Here is a 17,887-nt window from a genome sequence, read left to right as displayed (position 1 = left end):
TAGTAGTAAAGACATATTAGTATAGTAGGTAGAGTGCATGATAATATGAGACAGTAAGAAGGTTAGTTATTATAATTTCTTTATTCGTTTTCTTTTTTTTAAATTAATTTCAGATATTGATTGAAGAAGTGTGTTTTTAGTCGATGGCGAAAGATTGGTTGGGTTTCAGCTGTTCTGACTGTGGTGGATAGTTCGTTCCACCATTGTGGAGCAAGGACTGAGAATAGGCGGCTTCTCTTTGACCCTGCCAGAGCTCGGATAGGAGTGGGTCTGAGGCGGCCAGAAGACGGAGCGGAGGGGTCTTGAGGGTATGTAGTTAGAGACCATTGACCGGAGGTAGGCGGGAGCCGTTCCCTGCGATATGCCAGGTCGAGGACCTTGTACTACCAAGTACCGAGTCATGCTAGATCAATCTATCGGTACCAAATTTCAGTACCTTTACATGTTTAGTATAAGAGCGTAATTTACTAGACAAGAGGGAGCTTTCCCCACAAATATATATATTACTGTCTCGTCTCTTGGGTCTTTGGAAAGACCAGACGAGGTCAGAGGAGTTTGATCATATTTACTGAGGATGGCCAGATAATGTTGATATTTAAACATCTAAAAACACAATACACGATCATCATTTATTGTGTGTGTTGTGTTACAACGATAAATAACAAAATGTTGAAATTGAGAGGTTTGGAGCCGGTATCGCCTCAAATGTGAACGGTACCCAACCCTAATGAACGGAGAGGTCCGTCTACTGCTAATGGCCCGCGACATCGCTTTTAGATCCAGTGACGTGCAGCAGGCCTGCGGTTCAGCCAGGGCCCAGCTGAAAAGGACAACAAGCGGGCCGAGCACAGCCAGGAGCTAAGGATCGAGGAGCACTTCAACAATTCCAGACCCCCCCCGACGTATGCGGCAGGGCATCCAAGCTGTTACAGACTATAAACCCCCCCCCCCCCCCCCCCCCCCCCAACCAGTGACACCTACCTCCCGACAAGCTCAATAACTCTTAAGCCCGCTTTGACAAGAGACAACCAGGCTGTACTCCCTGCTGACCACCAGCCCCTTTACTCTCCCCTAACCGACACATGTGCCACACTGATCAGGAATGCGCGTTAAGGCCGCTGGCCCGATGGCATCCCCCGGTCGTGTGCTGAGCAGCTGACTGATATCTTCAACCCGTCCTTGACCCAAGCAGCTGTCCCCACGTGCTTCAACACCACCACCACCACCACCCATCCCCCCACGACAGCAACACCTATGTAAGAATGCTGTTCATCAACTTTAGTTCAGCATTCAACACCATCATCCCCTCCAAACTGATCACCAAACTTGGTGACCTTGTGAAAACCAAGAATTACAATTACAACATCAACCCCCATCTGCAACTGGATACTTGACTTCCTAACTAACAGACCCCACCAAGTTTGCAGACGACGCAACGGTGGTGCGTCTCATCAAAAACAACGATGAGTCGGCCTATAGGGAGGAGGTCCAGCCCCTGGCGGTGTGGTGCGACGACACCTGGCCCTCAACACCAAGAAAACCAAGGAGCTCATCATGGACTTGAGAAAAACCAACGCAGGCTGCATCTACATATCATGGCATATGCATATCAACAGGATGGAGGTTGAGTGTGTCTCCAGCTTCAAGTGTCCACATCTCTGATGACCTTTCTTGGGACCTCAACACCTCGACCGTGGTCAAGAAAGCTCATCCGTCTCCTCAGATTCTGGTGAACCTTTACCAATGTGCCATAGAAAGCATCCTCACTAACAGCATGGTTGTACTACACAATTGTCACTTTGGACAAAAGCTAAATGACTAAAATGTAAATGTATGGCAACTGCTCTTGCCGTGGACCAGAAAAGAGTCTTGAGGAAGGCACACAGCATCGCTAAGGACACCGCTCACCCCAACCACAGACTGGTTGCCCCCCGCTGGGAGGCGTTACATGAGGACACCGCTCACCCCAACCACAGACTGGTTGCCCCCCGCTGGGAGGTGTTACATGAGGACACCGCTCACTGGTTGCCCCCCGCTGGGAGGCGTTACAGGAAGACACCGCTCACCCCAACCACAGACTGGTTGCCCCCCGCTGGGAGGTGTTACATGAGGACACTGCTCACCCCAGACAGACTGGTTGCCCCCTGCTGGGAGGCGTTACAGGAAGACACTGCTCACCCCAAACAGACTGGTTGCCCCCCGCTGGGAGGCGTTACAGGAAGACACCGCTCACCCCAACCACAGACTGGTTGCCCCCCGCTGGGAGGTGTTACATGAGGACACTGCTCACCCCAGACAGACTGGTTGCCCCCTGCTGGGAGGCGTTACAGGAAGACACTGCTCACCCCAAACAGATTGGTTGCCCCCCGCTGGGAGGCGTTACAGGAAGACACTGCTCACCCCAAACAGACTGGTTGCCCCCCGCTGGGAGGCGTTACAGGAAGACACTGCTCACCCCAAACAGACTGGTTGCCCCCCGCTGGGAGGCGTTACATGAGGACACCGCTCACCCCAACCACAGACTGGTTGCCCCCCGCTGGGAGGCGTTACAGGAAGACACCGCTCACCCCAACCAGACTGATTGCCCCCCGCTGGGAGGCGTTACAGGAAACTCAGATCCAGGACCTGCAGGCTCGGGAACAGCTTCTCCTCAGCTGTAACCTTGCTGACCTCTGCACCATGGCGACAGGCCACACCCCCCAGATATCTTCTACAATAGATTCTAATTTATTACCACTGTCTAATGTCTATAGTGTTTATATTCACTGTTCATACTGTTAAACCCCTAGCTTGTTCCATCTTCTATATACATTTCATATCTACTCATTATTTACACCACTGGCTACATTGGTTGTATTATCCAGTGTATTCATATTTATACTACCGTCTATAGTGTTAATAGCGACTCACTCAGTTAATACTGAACATCAATACTGTTGATTTTTTACATAATCTACATTCTATACACATGTTATACATACCAAGTACATTACAATGCACTTTGCACTGGTTGGATGTTGATTTCGATGTACTTGTACTAGAGCTGGGCCGTTAACGCCGTTACCTGGCTAAGTTAACGCCGGACTGTTATCGCGCGATAAAGAAATTGGCGCCGTTAATCTATTCTCGAAGTTGGGTCTCCTCTCCTCTCTCTGTCTGCACGAGAAGCGAGCCACACACACACTCACACATACGGGTACTTAATAAGGGCGGGGCCTGTCTGTAGCTCAGTGTTGAACCGCGGAGGACACAGACCGAGCTCTGCGCTCATCATGGCGGAGAGAACAAAACAAAAGTCTGGGTACACTTTAGGAAAGTCGATGCCGACAACGCACGTTGCCACAAGTGCAATAAAACATTTGCAAGTAAGGGTGGCAATACATACAAGCAATTTGTCAAAACATCTGTTGTCAAAACATAACATTAGTCTGCAGAAATGCGCCGCTTTCGAGTGCTTTGCTCGCAGTGTTCCATCTCCATCCACGTCCACTGCAGGTAAGCCAAGATACAGAGTTAGCTAGGCTAATAACGAATTATTACGAATAGGCTAATAAATAAAATATAATTGCTTAGCTACAAATATATTTGAAAGATGACAAATTTTTATAGATCGTCATTAGTCAGGCTGAGGCTGCAGCCACCATGTCCCAGCCCACCCCTCCTTCCTCTACCACCACCGGTCCCAGCCAAGTCGCTTCACCCTAGCAGCTAGGAAGGATGACAGAGGATAGGGGGAACAGGGCTGTGACCCAGTTTGTTGTCAAAGGCCTGCACCCCTTCTCTACAGTGGAGCCCAAGGGCTTTAGGTAACAACTAATCATTCAGTGTATATAGTTTTTTTTATCTTACATTTGTTGTTTATTATAAAAAGTCTATAATTCAGACACATTTAAAACATTGTTGCTGCTGTTGAAGAAATAATATTTATTTATTATATTTATTTATAAAGTTATATAAAAGGACATTGCTGCTGCTGTTGCTGAAGAAATAATATTTATTTATAAAGTTATAAATAATAAAGCAATGTCGATAAAGTACCGAACCGTTAAGCAGTATCGATAAGAGTAGTAGTATCGATAAAATCCTAACGATACCTATCCCTAGGTAGAACACACATATTTTGAATGCCTTCGGCAGACTTCAAATGAGCCATTTGAATCTAGATTAACTCCAGGATTGCAGATAGATTAATCTAGATAAATTTTTTTTTATCTATGCCCACCTCTAACTTGTACACTGTGCAATGACAATAAAGTTGAATCTAATCTAATCAGGAAAATAAACATGGCTGTTTTCTGCTCAACCAATCCAAAATGTAACAAATAGGGATGCCCCGATAACATATTCTGCTGCTAATACCGACCGCCCAGGAGCCATGTCGTTTCACTACGAGGTTGCCTAGCTATCCACAAATGTCATTGTCCACAAATTAAGAACAAATGTTTCACACTGGCGACAATGTCTTCTGCTGTGAATATGAAAATATGTCCTTGTGAATCAATATCAATAAAAGGCTGAACAAGCAAATCTTTCCACTTAAACTTAAACATTTCTGCACTGTGTTCAAGTCTGTCCCCTCGCCGCCGCCCCCCACTCACCGGAGACTGTCCAGCTCTGCCGGCAGATCATACTTCATCAGCTTCTTGAACTTCTTCACATGGGCCTCTCGCACAAACTTCAACTTCATCACCTGATCCATATATCTGCGTGGAAAAAAGGAGATAAGTTGTGTTGTTATTAGGGATGTCCGATATTATCGGCCGATATTGGCATTAAAATGTGATATCGGAAAATATCGGTATCGGTTTTAAAAAAAATTTATTTAATTTTTTTTGTATAATTTCTATAACCTTTATTTACCCAGGCAAGCAAGTAAGAACAAATTCTGATTTTATTTATTGTCAAAAGTATGCATAATGTTGTGTTTCCACAACAAGAGATATGTAATGTTAATTACCTGAAATTATTCTGTTTTTAGGGGGGTGAAACCCTGCATATATCGGTATCGGTTGATATCGGTATCGGAAATTAAGAGTTGGACAATATCGGTATATCGGTAAAAAAGCCAATATTGAGCATCCCTAGTTGTTATGTAACGCAAGAGTGAAAGGAGGAGGTAATCACTGTGACGGTATATATAATGGTGAAGTATTCTAACATTATAAAAACAATGACAGCAGGGGGGGGGGGGGTGTATATAAGATGAAGTACAGCAGGGGGTGTATATAAGATGAAGTACAGCAGGGGGTGTATATAAGATGAAAGACAGCAGGGGTGTGTATATAAGATGAAAGACAGCAGGGGTGTGTATAAGATGAAGGACAGCAGGGGTGTGTATATAAGATGAAAGACAGCAGGGGTGTATATAAGATGAAGGACAGCAGGGGTGTGTATATAAGATGAAGGACAGCAGGGGTGTGTATATAAGATGAAGGACAGCAGGGAGATGAAGGACAGCATGGGGTGTAGATAAGATGAAGGACAGCAGGGGGTGTAGACAGTGGCGGCTCGTGGATGCTTCGCCACTAGGGGCGCTATACCAAACATTTTGCAAACATGTACAGTACCACGCAACAGACTCATGGCAAGACGTGAGCGATTCGACTCACGCTCACGGCAATGAATCGGCTCTTATGAACGAGTCGCTCAGCTGTTACTACAACAACACACAACCAGTCAAATAAAGTATAGTCTAATTCACAACTTGAAACAATATATAAATAGAAAAGTTAGAAACAAAACTCGCTCCGTCTCCAAACACACGCAGATCTCTCCCTCTCTCCTTCTCTCTCTCACACACAGCGCGACGTGGAATCGATTCGTTACACAATCAGACCTATTATATACCAAGAATAACTTCAGTATGAGTACAGGGCTGTACACATATTTTGCATATTGTTAAACGAGCCAAGGCTAGCTATTAAACTATCGATATGAATCGAAAATCTGGGACCCTGATATAAACAAGACAAACGTCTTTCTCTGGTCTGCATCCCCTTAACAATTGTGTGTATTGAGCCGTACTGTATTGTACCCATTCTGCAATCTGTTAATAAAGTTTTCATTCATTCATTCATTCAAACATAGACGATATTGAACAAGCCATAATCCGCGTATTTTCAATCCGAGAGAGAGAGAGAGAGAGAGAGAGAGAGAGAGACTCACTGTTTAGTTGACACGTCCAGGGCTTGCCTTGATAAAGTGTATAATCCACTGTTGATGTATTCCAGACCACTGTCCACTGTGTCCAGACTGCATCCGCCATATAGCTTGTTAGCCAAGTGTTAGCTTGTTAGCAGTTGGTCACACAACACAAGTACTTCATTCCTTTGTCCATATCCGCGTCGAACAGACTGCAAACTACCTGGCGTTCTATCGCCATGCTCTAAGACAAACTCTAACCTTAACCAACTTTGAAAGAGTGCCTAAGCTTAACAGTCTAAAGAACTTGCAGTCACGGCACGCTCAGCTGCATGCATCTCACAACAACACAAATCTCTACCACCAACGGAGGACCAACCTAGGAATAAGCTAGAATTGGAACATTAGAAATTGGATTCGGCCAATCAGAGATCGTCTCTGTGAAATTCTGCTACGGAAAAAAATACTGGCGTCGGCCAATCAGAGAGCGTCTCCGCGAAATGCGGCTACAGAAATTCTTGACGCTACTGGCTAGACCGCTTCAAATCGCGCCCGGATTCCAACATAATAGTCATATTTCAACGCACAACGCGTTACGCACTGATTGGCTGCGCGTGATACAGCGATCAAACCGTGACGCGCACTCAGAGCGCTATCGCGTCTAGCCCGGGCCGAGAAATACAAAAAAAGAATAAAAAAAAAGAAAGGCGAGTCACTTCCTGTTCAAGAAAACTAGTATTTTTTTTTTTAATATAATAACGTTATATTGTGCATTGGAAACACAAACATACTTAAAATTAGTAAATATTATTAATTTTAAACATGTTTATATTATTTATAGGGCTTTAAAACAAAAAAGTAAAAACTTATTTTTCTTGTTCTCTCATATAACCAGGGTAGGAGCTAAGGGGGGGCGGCGCCCGAGCGCCCCTAGTGGTAGAGCCGCCACTGGGTGTAGATAAGATGAAGGACAGCAGGGGTGTGTATATAAGATGAAGGACAGCAGGGGGTGTATATATGAATAAGGACAGCAGGGGGTGTATATAAGATGAAGGACAGCAGGGGGTGTATATAAGATGAAGGACAGCAGGGGGTGTATATAAGATGAAGGACAGCAGGGGTGTGTATATAAGATGAAGGACAGCAGGGGGTGTATATATGAATAAGGACAGCAGGGGGTGTATATAAGATGAAGGACAGCAGGGGGTGTATATAAGATGAAGGACAGCAGGGGGTGTATATAAGATGAAGGACAGCAGGGGGTGTATATAAGATGAAGGACAGCAGGGGGTGTATATATGAATAAGGACAGCAGGGGGTGTATATAAAATGAAGGACAGCAGGGGGTGTATATAAGATGAAGGACAGCAGGGGGTGTATATAAGATGAAGGACAGCAGGGGGTGTATATAAGATGAAGGACAGCAGGGGGTGTATATATGAATAAGGACAGCAGGGGGTGTATATATGAATAAGGACAGCAGGGGGTGTATATAAGATGAAGGACAGCAGGGGGTGTATATATGAATAAGGACAGCAGGGGGTGTATATAAGATGAAGGACAGCAGGGGGTGTATATATGAAGAAGGACAGCAGGGGTGTATATATGAATAAGGACAGCAGGGGGTGTAGATAAGATGAAGGACAGCAGGGGTGTGTATATAAGATGAAGTACAGCAGGGGGTGTATATAAGATGAAGGACAGAAGGGGGTGTATATAAGATGAAGGACAGCAGGGGGTGTATATAAGATGAAGGACAGCAGGGGGTGTATATAAGATGAAGGACAGCAGGGGTGTGTATATAAGATGAAGGACAGCAGGGGGTGTATATAAGATGAAGGACAGCAGGGGGTGTATATATAAGATGAAGGACAGCAGGGGGTGTATATAAGAAGTACAGCAGGGGGGGTGTATATATGAAGAAGGACAGCAGGGGGTGTGTATAAGATGAAGGACAGCAGGGGGTGTGTATAAGATGAAGGACAGCAGGGGGTGTATATATAAGATGAAGGACAGCAGGGGGTGTATATAAGAAGGACAGCAGGGGGTGTATATATGAAGGACAGCAGGGGGGTGTATATAAGAAGGACAGCAGGGGGTGTATATATGAAGGACAGCAGGGGGTGTATATAAGATGAAGTACAGCAGGGGGGTGTATATAAGATGAAGTACAGCAGGGGGGTGTATATAAGATGAAGTACAGCAGGGGGGTGTATATAAGATGAAGTACAGCAGGGGGTGTATATAAGATGAAGGACAGCAGGGGGTGTATATAAGATGAAGGACAGCAGGGGGTGTGTATAAGATGAAGGACAGCAGGGGTGTATATAAGATGAAGTACAGCAGGGGGTGTATATAAGATGAAGGACAGCAGGGGGTGTATATATGAAGAAGGACAGCAGGGGGTGTATATAAGATGAAGGACAGCAGGGGGTGTATATAAGAAGGACAGCAGGGGTGTGTATATAAGAAGGACAGCAGGGGTGTGTATATAAGATGAAGGACAGCAGGGGTGTGTATATAAGATGAAGTACAGCAGGGGGTGTATATAAGAAGGACAGCAGGGGTGTGTATATAAGATGAAGTACAGCAGGGGGTGTATATAAGAAGGACAGCAGGGGGGTGTATATAAGAAGGAAGACAGCAGGGAGTGTGAAGAAACACAGTGTGTGGTGTCCTCACTTGTCAATGGTCCCAAACAGCCACATGGGCTCTTTGTTAAAGGGCATCACCATTCCGTGGAACCGTGCCAACTTGGTGGCGATTTCAGCCGAGATGGACTGGTCTGAAAGCTGCTCTGTGCGCATACGATTATTCTGGGGGAGGGGGTAAAAAAACAGATCATCGTCATCAATATTATAAACTTCATTAATCCACTTATCTAAAAGAAAACACAGAAAACCATAAAAAAAGAGATTATTGCAAATCTCATTTAAAACTAATTAAATTAGTTAAGTAAATAGACAGAGCATAAGTAGGAAGGCAAGCGCCTATAAAAACAAAGAACAATAGTAATACACATTAAAAGAACAGAACATTACAAATTCATAACCTTTCGCCAAACGTGGTTTATGTAGTCTACCATGACCTCAGTATGCAGCTGTGACTGCAGTCTCTAATTCTTCATAAATATAATAATACTCTAAAAGCCAACTTAAAAACCATGTTGTGTTATGGTTCCAAACGTAAGCAATGCATCTCCTTAAAGGGAATCACTGCATACAGAGCCTGTTTTAATTGGACATTGATGGATTCTTTGGTATACTCACACATCTTACCACACACAGGTGAAGAAAATTATCATAGAAGCATGACTTACTGAGAGGCACTGTATTGCATACAATCCTTTTTACATATCTGTAAATACTATATCTATATCTGTACATATCCCTTACCTACTCTTAATAGTTACGCTGCTTACCAGTACGACTTACTACCAGTGTCTTTATACCGGTATCACTGTACATATTAATACTACAACTCTGTACATGCATGCATCTGATTAGCACTATTATATAGCACTGTACAATGTCAATAAATGTGAATCTAATCAAATCTATTGTATTGCATTGGTGTGTGTGTGTTAGGGTTGCATGATACACCAATAATAGAAAGGTATCGCGATACCCAGCCATTAAAAGAGGTCCAATACTCCATTTTATTAGTATTCATACTTTTAGAATATCTTTGAGCTGCTCAGCAGAGTCTGGGTAGAGTTGAGTTGTTTTCCAAAAGTGAGGAATGGGAGAGGGTGAGCCCAAAACCCTCTCTCTCCCACTATATATATATTTCTTTGCCGTGGTATCATTTTAGAACCGGTATCGTGATACTTAGGCTGGTATCGGTATCAAAGTCAAATTGTTGGTATCGTGACAACATTGTGTCTGTGTGTTCATACAGGTAAATACTGCTCCAATCGTCCGTCAGGGAAGATGCCGTACAGCTTTGGGCCAAGACCTTGCTCGGCCAGGATGGCAAACATCACGCTCTCCAGCACCAGGGAGTCCACTCCCTGTTAAACACACACACACACATCATTTGAGACCACATATTATATAAAATACATACAGGATTGAAATACTCAAGAAAGGTCCAATATGGACAGAAAACACCGACTGCATCACACTGCCTGCCTGGGTACCCATACGCCGTTAATTCACAGTGGTCATTTTGACGTTTCATACTATAGTAGAGTAAACATGTGTAACTAATAATATTAAAAGGTATGCAATGGAGTTGTTGACCACTAGTTGATGGAATTGGTGCTATAGAGCACAGTGGGAGAAAACTTAAAAGGGGCCTCTGAAAAAATGTTATCCACATTTTTGGACACAGGCATGCCAAGAGCATGGGGGACAAAGACAAAATTGTGCTTCAATTTGATTTGATATCCCTCGAAATCTAACAAGCTACATTTAGTAATTTAGCCGACGCTTTTATCCAAAACGACTTACAAGTTGTGTACAACAAGTCAGTAGGAAGGGTACAACTCTGGCAGCTAAGGGTCAGTAATATTGTTCATCAAACAGTGTTGAACTTGAATGCTACAGTCTTGAATGCATAGTAGTATAGACATATTAGCAGAGTAGGTAGTAATATAGACAAGGTAGATTACTTAATTAGCAAAGTGCATGATAGTAAAAGACAGTATGAAGGTTAGTAATTTTTTTTGTGCCCGTCAATCAAATAGGTAAATAGGGAAATATGGTTGGCTTGTCTGTGGTGCTGAAATAGGGTTGGCTTGTCTGTGGTGCTGAAATAGGGTTGGCTTGTCTGTGGTGCTGAAATAGGGTTGGCTTGTCTGTGGTGCTGAAATAGGGTTGGCTTGTCTGTGGTGCTGATATATGGTTGGCTCGTCTGTGGTGCTGAAATAGGGTTGGCTTGTCTGTGGTGCCGATATAGGGTTGGCTCGTCTGTGGTGCTGACAGGGTTGGCTTGTCTGTGGTGCTGATATAGGGTTGGCTTGTCTGTGGTGCTGACAGGGTTGGCTTGTCTGTGGTGCTGATATAGGGTTGGCTTGTCTGGTGATGAAATAGGGTTGGCCGTCTCTCTGTGGTGCTGAATGTGTGAATATATTTCCCTGAACAGCTAAATGGGCAAACCTGTAGAATGGCTCCATAGACACGCAGCAGTACATTGCGAGGCTCCTCCTCCATTGGGCTAATGTTCTCGGGTAAACTGCACATGTACAGCAGGTTACTCAGTCCACCACTGCAGAGAAAATGAGAGCAACCCGCATCTGAACAAAGGTGGCCCGACTAGACAGCCAGTTACTTGTTAAAAAGTTGTGTCAGAAATGTAGTATCCCAACTTTCAGTACTGTATTTGCAAATCTGGTATGTCATAAATGTATAGATGTAGCAGTACTGTCTATCTGTATGTCGTGTATGTCATATTTGTTATGATTAATTTAAAATGGGGGACCCTGATCAGCCTGATGTAAACAAGACGAACGTCTCTCTGGTCTGCATCCCCTTAACAATTGTATGTGCTGTACTGTACTGTACCCATTCTGCAATCTGTTAATAAAGTTAGTTTTCAATCAATCAATCAATTAGCTGCATCCATGACATCAGTTCCTATTAATGCTATGTGGATAACAGCAATGTCTTATTTAGGTGACGTTAGTTGGCCTGGCTAAATTCAAGTTATGTTTTATTTGTCATATAATATAATATAAAGTACATGTACATTACAGCGAAATGCTTGGTTCTTCTGTATGAGTCCCCTTAGATTGTGCTTCATAAGAGTAAAAAAAAAAGTTAAAAGAATGCATACAATGCAAAAATGAGGTAGGGATGTAGTGCAAATTATTGAGAATATTGACATGCCAATAAGGTAGCCCACTACTACTACGTAGGCACGAAGACATATATAATGGCGTGCAGATCTCTCATGAACGTTAGCCACATCTTCAAGGTGATATATCTTTGTTTTCTACCTGACGATGCTGATCTGAAAGTCCTCTTCGGGAATGGTCTTCCAGGAGCCAGAGAGGAAGTCTCGGCACCACGCGAACGCTCTTCCCCTCGTCTCCCGGTCGACCTCCTCGCTCCGTCCATCCCGGTACGACTCTGCCTCCGAGTCGTCATCCCCCTCGCCCCCCCGGGGACTCGGAGCCCTCAAGGTGTCCTGGTTCACGGCGACAAGAGAGCCGTTCACGCTTTTCGTCTCCATTGTTGGTGGTGGTGGGCCAGTACCCGGTTTCGTGAGAGTGACATTAGGAATGTTTCCGAATACCCCCCGGTCTTTGTCAGATTCGCCAGAATCCGCCCCGGTGGTGGGGCTCGTCACAAAATTAGTGTGGTCCGTCTGCATCGTCGTGGTCGTCCTGGCGAACGTTAAAAGACGAGCGGCCTGACTTGTCGTCGTCTGTACGAGACAGTTGACGTGTGCTGCTGCCGGGCGCAGTTCTCTGGTCAAGCTCGCTAAGCGGAGGAGTCGGACACAGCGAGACGGTCTGAATTGCATGGGAACTGTCGGGGCAGCGGATAGACTACTGCACTTCCGCGTTCAAAGGGTCCCTCTGGGCAATCTGCGCACGCGCCCGTTGGGGAGTAGGTGCTGAAAAGTGACGGTTGGTCTCTCCGTGTCCAGGAAAAAAGTATATTGACCCCCACACAGCCGTAGCTACAATCACTTACGTCAAGGCTCTAATAATCCACATGCATTGTTCCCCTCTCCCCCCGGCGCTCTCCCATAAACTCAAAATACCGGAGTGTTGCGGTGGTGGTCTATTAGTCTGACAGGCGTGCTTTGAAGCAGAGAATATATATGTCAAGGCGGAAGAGACCCTTCGGCGCTAAACCAATCAGAGAGGGTCTTCGCTGTACGCAGCTAGCCAATCAGAGAGCGTCTTCACAAATATAGGCTACGAATGAATGAATGAAAACTTTATTTAACAGATTGCAGAATGGGTACAATACAGTACGGCTCAATACATACAATTGTTAAGGGGATGCAGTCCTGAGAAAGACGTTTGTCTTGTTTCCATCAGGGTCCCCCATTTTCAATTCATATAGACATTTATGACATACACAACATACATGACATTTATGGCATAGGGACATATAGGTATTTAGTACTGATACATTTGTGACATAAACGGTATTCAAATATACAGTACTGTTACCCCTAGATCCTGACAGAGTATATACATATGATGGGGAGGGGACTGTACATTAGGAGGGGGTGGGTGGGTGGGAGAGAAATATACATACGGCGGGGAGGGAATATATACATGCGGTGGGGAGGAGACTGTCTATTAGGAGGTGGTGGGGGTTTTGGGCATTTACGGTGGCCAGTTTCGAATTGCAGCCTCCCGTAGGTGCTCTTTAAGAGCGGTTTTGAATGAGGGCAGGGATTCACATTCCTTTACAGCTTTGGGTAGGGCGTTCCACATTGTTGTGGCATAATTGCGAAACGTGTTTAGTCCCTTGTTTGATCCGAATCTGGGTTTAACATGATTTGTTGAGCTTCCTCTGGTGTAGTGGTTGTGGTATTCACTGACCTTTGGGAAGTATTTTGACATGTACATGGGCACCCCGGTCGTATAGTGTATCTTGTAGACCAGGCCCATTGCAAGTTGCTGTACTCTGTCGTCTACTCTAAGCCATCCTAGGTTGTCAAAGTGGGCAGGGGTGAGGTGGGTTCTGGGGTTCAGGTCAAGTAGTAGTCTGACCAGTTTGTTTTGTGATGTTTGTAATTTTGTTTTAAGCGCCTTTGAGGTGCTTTGGTACCATGAGGTGCATGCATAGTCATAGTACCCTTGAATGAGTGCTCCTGCCAGAGTCTTCAGGGTATTCTTGTTTACCAGAGAGGAGATCCGGTACAAGAATCTAGTTCGTTGGTTGACTTTTTTTATTACATTGGATGCCATTTTGTCACAGGAAAGATTTGCCTCTAGGATGGACCCCAGGTAGGTAATTTCGTCTTTCCTTGTGACAATATTGTCACCCACTGTGACTGAGAAGCCGTCGGTCTTGCTGAGTTTGTTATTTGAACCGAAGAGAATGGACTCTGTTTTGCCCATGTGTAATGATAGTTTGTTATCAGCGAGCCATATGCAGATTTTGCCTAGTTCCGAGCTGAGGGTTTTTTCAATCTGCAACTTGTTCTTGTCAGAGACCAGCAGGGCTGAGTCGTCCGCAAACAGGAACAAGTTGCAGTCACAGGCTGACGACATGTCATTTGCATAAATTAGGAAGAGTAGCGGTCCTAGTATGCTTCCTTGTGGAACACCACAGCTCACTGTGAGGGGGGGGGGGGGTAGAGTACCGTTTACCTCTACCATCTGTTCTCTCCCCTCCAGGTAGGATTGCATCCAGCTCACTGATAAGCTATCAAAACCAATTGCTTTTAGCTTGTCCATTAGAATGGAGTGATTGACAGTGTCGAAGGCCTTTTGTAGGTCCAGCATGACCATGCCGCAGTATTTGCCCGCGTCCACCTCTTGTTTGATGTGGTCGTTCAAATAGAGGAGGCATGTGTCAGTGGAGTGGGACGTTCTGAAGCCAGATTGGAATTCGTAGATTCGATTTTTTTCCGCCAGGTACTTTTCGACCTGTTCGTAGACTATTTTCTCCATGACTTTCGAGATGGAGGTAAGAATAGAAACAGGGCGGTAGTTGCCTGGGTCTAATTTGCTGCCCTTTTTGTGCAGAGGGGTCACTCTCGCAATTTTGAAGTCCTTGGGGACGTGCCCCTGTTTTATAGAGAGGTTTATTATGTGTGTGATGACTGGGGTGATGGCGGCTGCTGCGTCTCTGAGGAATTTGGAGGGGATGTTGTCATGGCCAGTGGCCTTGTTAGGTTGGAGGGCGCTAAATTTTTTGAGTACCTCATCGGTTGTTACCATTTCAAGTTTGAAGTCGTCTTTGTGGACCCCTAGGTTTTTGTAGTATGCTACTATGTGTTCTACCCCATAATGCCCTGAGTGGGAGGGTAATTTGTTTACCAGTGTTGTGGCTATGTTTGTGAAGAATATGTTTAAGTAATTGGCTACATCCAGCTTGTCTGTGATGAGCGTGTTGTCCGTCTTTATGTTTATGTTTGAGAATCTGTTTTAAGTTTTTTACTGCAGCCTAGTTGATTATTGAGTAATTTCCAAAGTTCGCAGGGTTTGTTTTTGTTTTCCTCAGTTTTGTCGTTGATGAAATTTCTTTTTGCGGTTCTGATCATGGTGTTTACGTCATTTCTTAGTCTGTTTCTTTGAATTTTTTGTTCAACCACGTGGGCTTGGAGTTCACTGTTTGAGCTTTTGGAAAGCTTTGTCTGACTCTTATGAAGTTCGGAAATAAATCACGCGTCTGGCGTGTGATTGATTGATTGATTGATTGAAAACTTTATTAACAGATTGCAGAATGGGTACAGTACAGTACAGCTCAATAAGGGGATGCAGACCAGAGAAAGACTTTCGTCTTGTTTACATCAGAGTCCCCCATTTTCAATTCATCATAACATATATGACATACATGACATACAGATAGACAGTAGGGAGACCGGGGCACAGTGGATCAGAAATCTTATATTTCAGTATTTTTCCTGGCTTGATGACAGCATGGTTCTGGTCTATTGTGGAATTGATAGCAGAATATGTTCTCTATAAAACATGTCTATCATATCCTGCCAACTGCCAAATATGAGATGCTGAGATGGGGTTGAATGTAAAAATATATTTGATCCACTGTGCCCCAGTAACGGGGTACAGTGGATCGCTACCTGGGGCACTGTGAATCAGTCCAGATATTATACATTATTTTTTCACAAACAGCATCTTTATTGTGTGAACAAAGCAAAACTTTCATGTACAAATAAGACATGTCAACAATAGACATATCAACCAGACCAACAGTTGAAAATACTGAAACAATATGAAATGCTTTGCTATACTAGTAGCCTATGTAAAACCCAGCGTAGTGCTGGGAACTTTCGCACACGCATCTGACACATCCTGTACATTTGGGGAAATGAATGTGAATGATACATCATGGTCTCTGACTTCACAAGTCTGTCCAGGTTTACTGATGTACAAAGGACCCCTCCTGGCTACATTCCTATCTGTGAACAAGATAATCACGGCAACACCTAACATTGTATTATTTTCATGGTTATAATGAATAAAATGCATCGCAAACTAAACACACTTCATTCACAACATTGCTTCAACATATTATTCAATATTGAAAACCCTCAGTTGCAGATGCTGAATTGTTTTACAATACCTAGTGCAGCATATTTGAATACAAGGAGAAATTGACTGGAAATATCATATGGCGTGCAACACGTGCTGTGCCACCATGTTGAATGGGGTTGGGCAGCTTTGCTACAACATCTTCAAACAAAACTTCTGATATGTCTTCGATATTTGGGAAAATGAACGTGAATGACTTTGGTTTTTCACATCGCATAAACTTCACTTCAAATGTGGTTTCATCAGCATCCACAATGCGGCTTTGGACCTGCCCTACATACATTGCATTGGTTTTCTTTGTTGCAAACTTTGTCAACACAAAATCTGTTGCATTCAGAGCATTGCAAACCGCCAACTCTAAGTCCTCTAGTTGGCCATCATCAAGGTCATCATAATCTGATGCGTCATCACAAAGTCTTCTCGCATCAGCATCCGCGTCAGAGTTTGACGTGTCTCCCTCCATATCATCATCGAATTGCAGCTTCCGCTCTTTCTTTTTAGCTACTTTTGGCTTTTTAGACTGTTGACTGCCTTGTTTATTCTTCTTCCTTTTGCTCTGCTCGTTGGCTGCCCTGATTTGTTCTTTGATTGGAGTGTCTGTCAGAACAAGGGGTTTTCCCTTCTTTTTTCCACCTTTGTTTTTGCGTGGTGGTGCCTTTGGAAAAGGGCTGATTTCTTCTGGTGTGATGATAGGCCTACTCAATTCTGTTGAAGTTGAACCAACTGCTTTGAGTGCCTTTGAAGATGTTGCGGTGTCATCTGGGGCTTCATGTGAAATTTATGGTGCAGGTCGATGAAGTTCTTTGGCTGGTTGTGGAGGTTCTGGATCTGGGTCTGAAAGCTCTGGTGCTCTCTGTTGAGGCTGTTCAGCTGGATGAGGTGGTTCTGTGGCTGTGCCTGAAAGCTCTGGTGCTCTCTGTGGAGGCTGTTCAGCTGGATGAGGTGGTTCTGGGACTTCAGCGATTGGCTCTGCAGATTATACTGCAACAGGTCGATCTGTTACATATGAACTGAGGAAATCATCATCGCTGAAGATATTGAGGTTGAATGGATAGATGCCAGATACTCGAAAACCGGATGTGATATTCTTTGGAGTGAAGGCTAACGGGTAAGCATTGCCCACTATCTGAGCGATATCATGGATTGTGATAGGTTGACCGGGGTGGTTGAGCATGAAAGCATTTGCTGCCTGGTTGAAGAATGCCTTGAAGGGTCCGTACACAGATCGATCCAATGGTTGCATTTTGTGGCTGCAGTGTGGTGGCAGAGTTAGCATAACCACACACCGTTGTCCTTGGCAAGATCAATGGTTTCAATCGATAGATGGGTGTCATGGTTATCCAGTATTAGCAAAACTGGACACTCCTTGGAACACTTGGTTGACTGGATCAAGTGTCGCATGAATGCTGTGAAGTTCTCAGTAGTCATCCATCCTGTATTATGGGCAGCTATATACTACTATAGCTACTATATATATATAGTTATATTTAGAATAAAAAATTGTTAAATTGAGGAGTTAATATTGCCGTTAGTCAACAAACAAAGCGACCTCCT

General features: G+C 44.3%; 1 protein-coding gene across 1 annotated transcript in view; it reads right to left on the bottom strand.

Moving 5' to 3' along the window:
- Positions 1 to 12,805, bottom strand: part of chkb (choline kinase beta) — a 61,173-nt gene extending 48,368 nt beyond the window's left edge. The window contains exons 1-5 of the mRNA XM_084334406.1: positions 12,083 to 12,805; positions 11,244 to 11,352; positions 10,040 to 10,153; positions 8,824 to 8,957; positions 4,599 to 4,703 (exon numbers count right to left, since the gene is read on the bottom strand). Of these exons, the coding sequence (XP_084190532.1) occupies positions 4,599 to 4,703; positions 8,824 to 8,957; positions 10,040 to 10,153; positions 11,244 to 11,352; positions 12,083 to 12,612 (992 nt within the window). The 5' untranslated portion in view covers positions 12,613 to 12,805. The remainder of the gene's footprint in view (positions 1 to 4,598; positions 4,704 to 8,823; positions 8,958 to 10,039; positions 10,154 to 11,243; positions 11,353 to 12,082) is intronic.
- Between the last annotated feature and the right edge of the window lie 5,082 nt (positions 12,806 to 17,887).

This window comes from Notolepis coatsorum (genome assembly GCF_963971535.1).
Source record: "Notolepis coatsorum genome assembly, chromosome: 18".
NCBI lineage: Eukaryota > Metazoa > Chordata > Actinopteri > Aulopiformes > Paralepididae > Notolepis > Notolepis coatsorum.
Note: the sequence above shows the minus strand (reverse complement) of the source record. Positions and strands in the feature narration are given on the sequence as shown.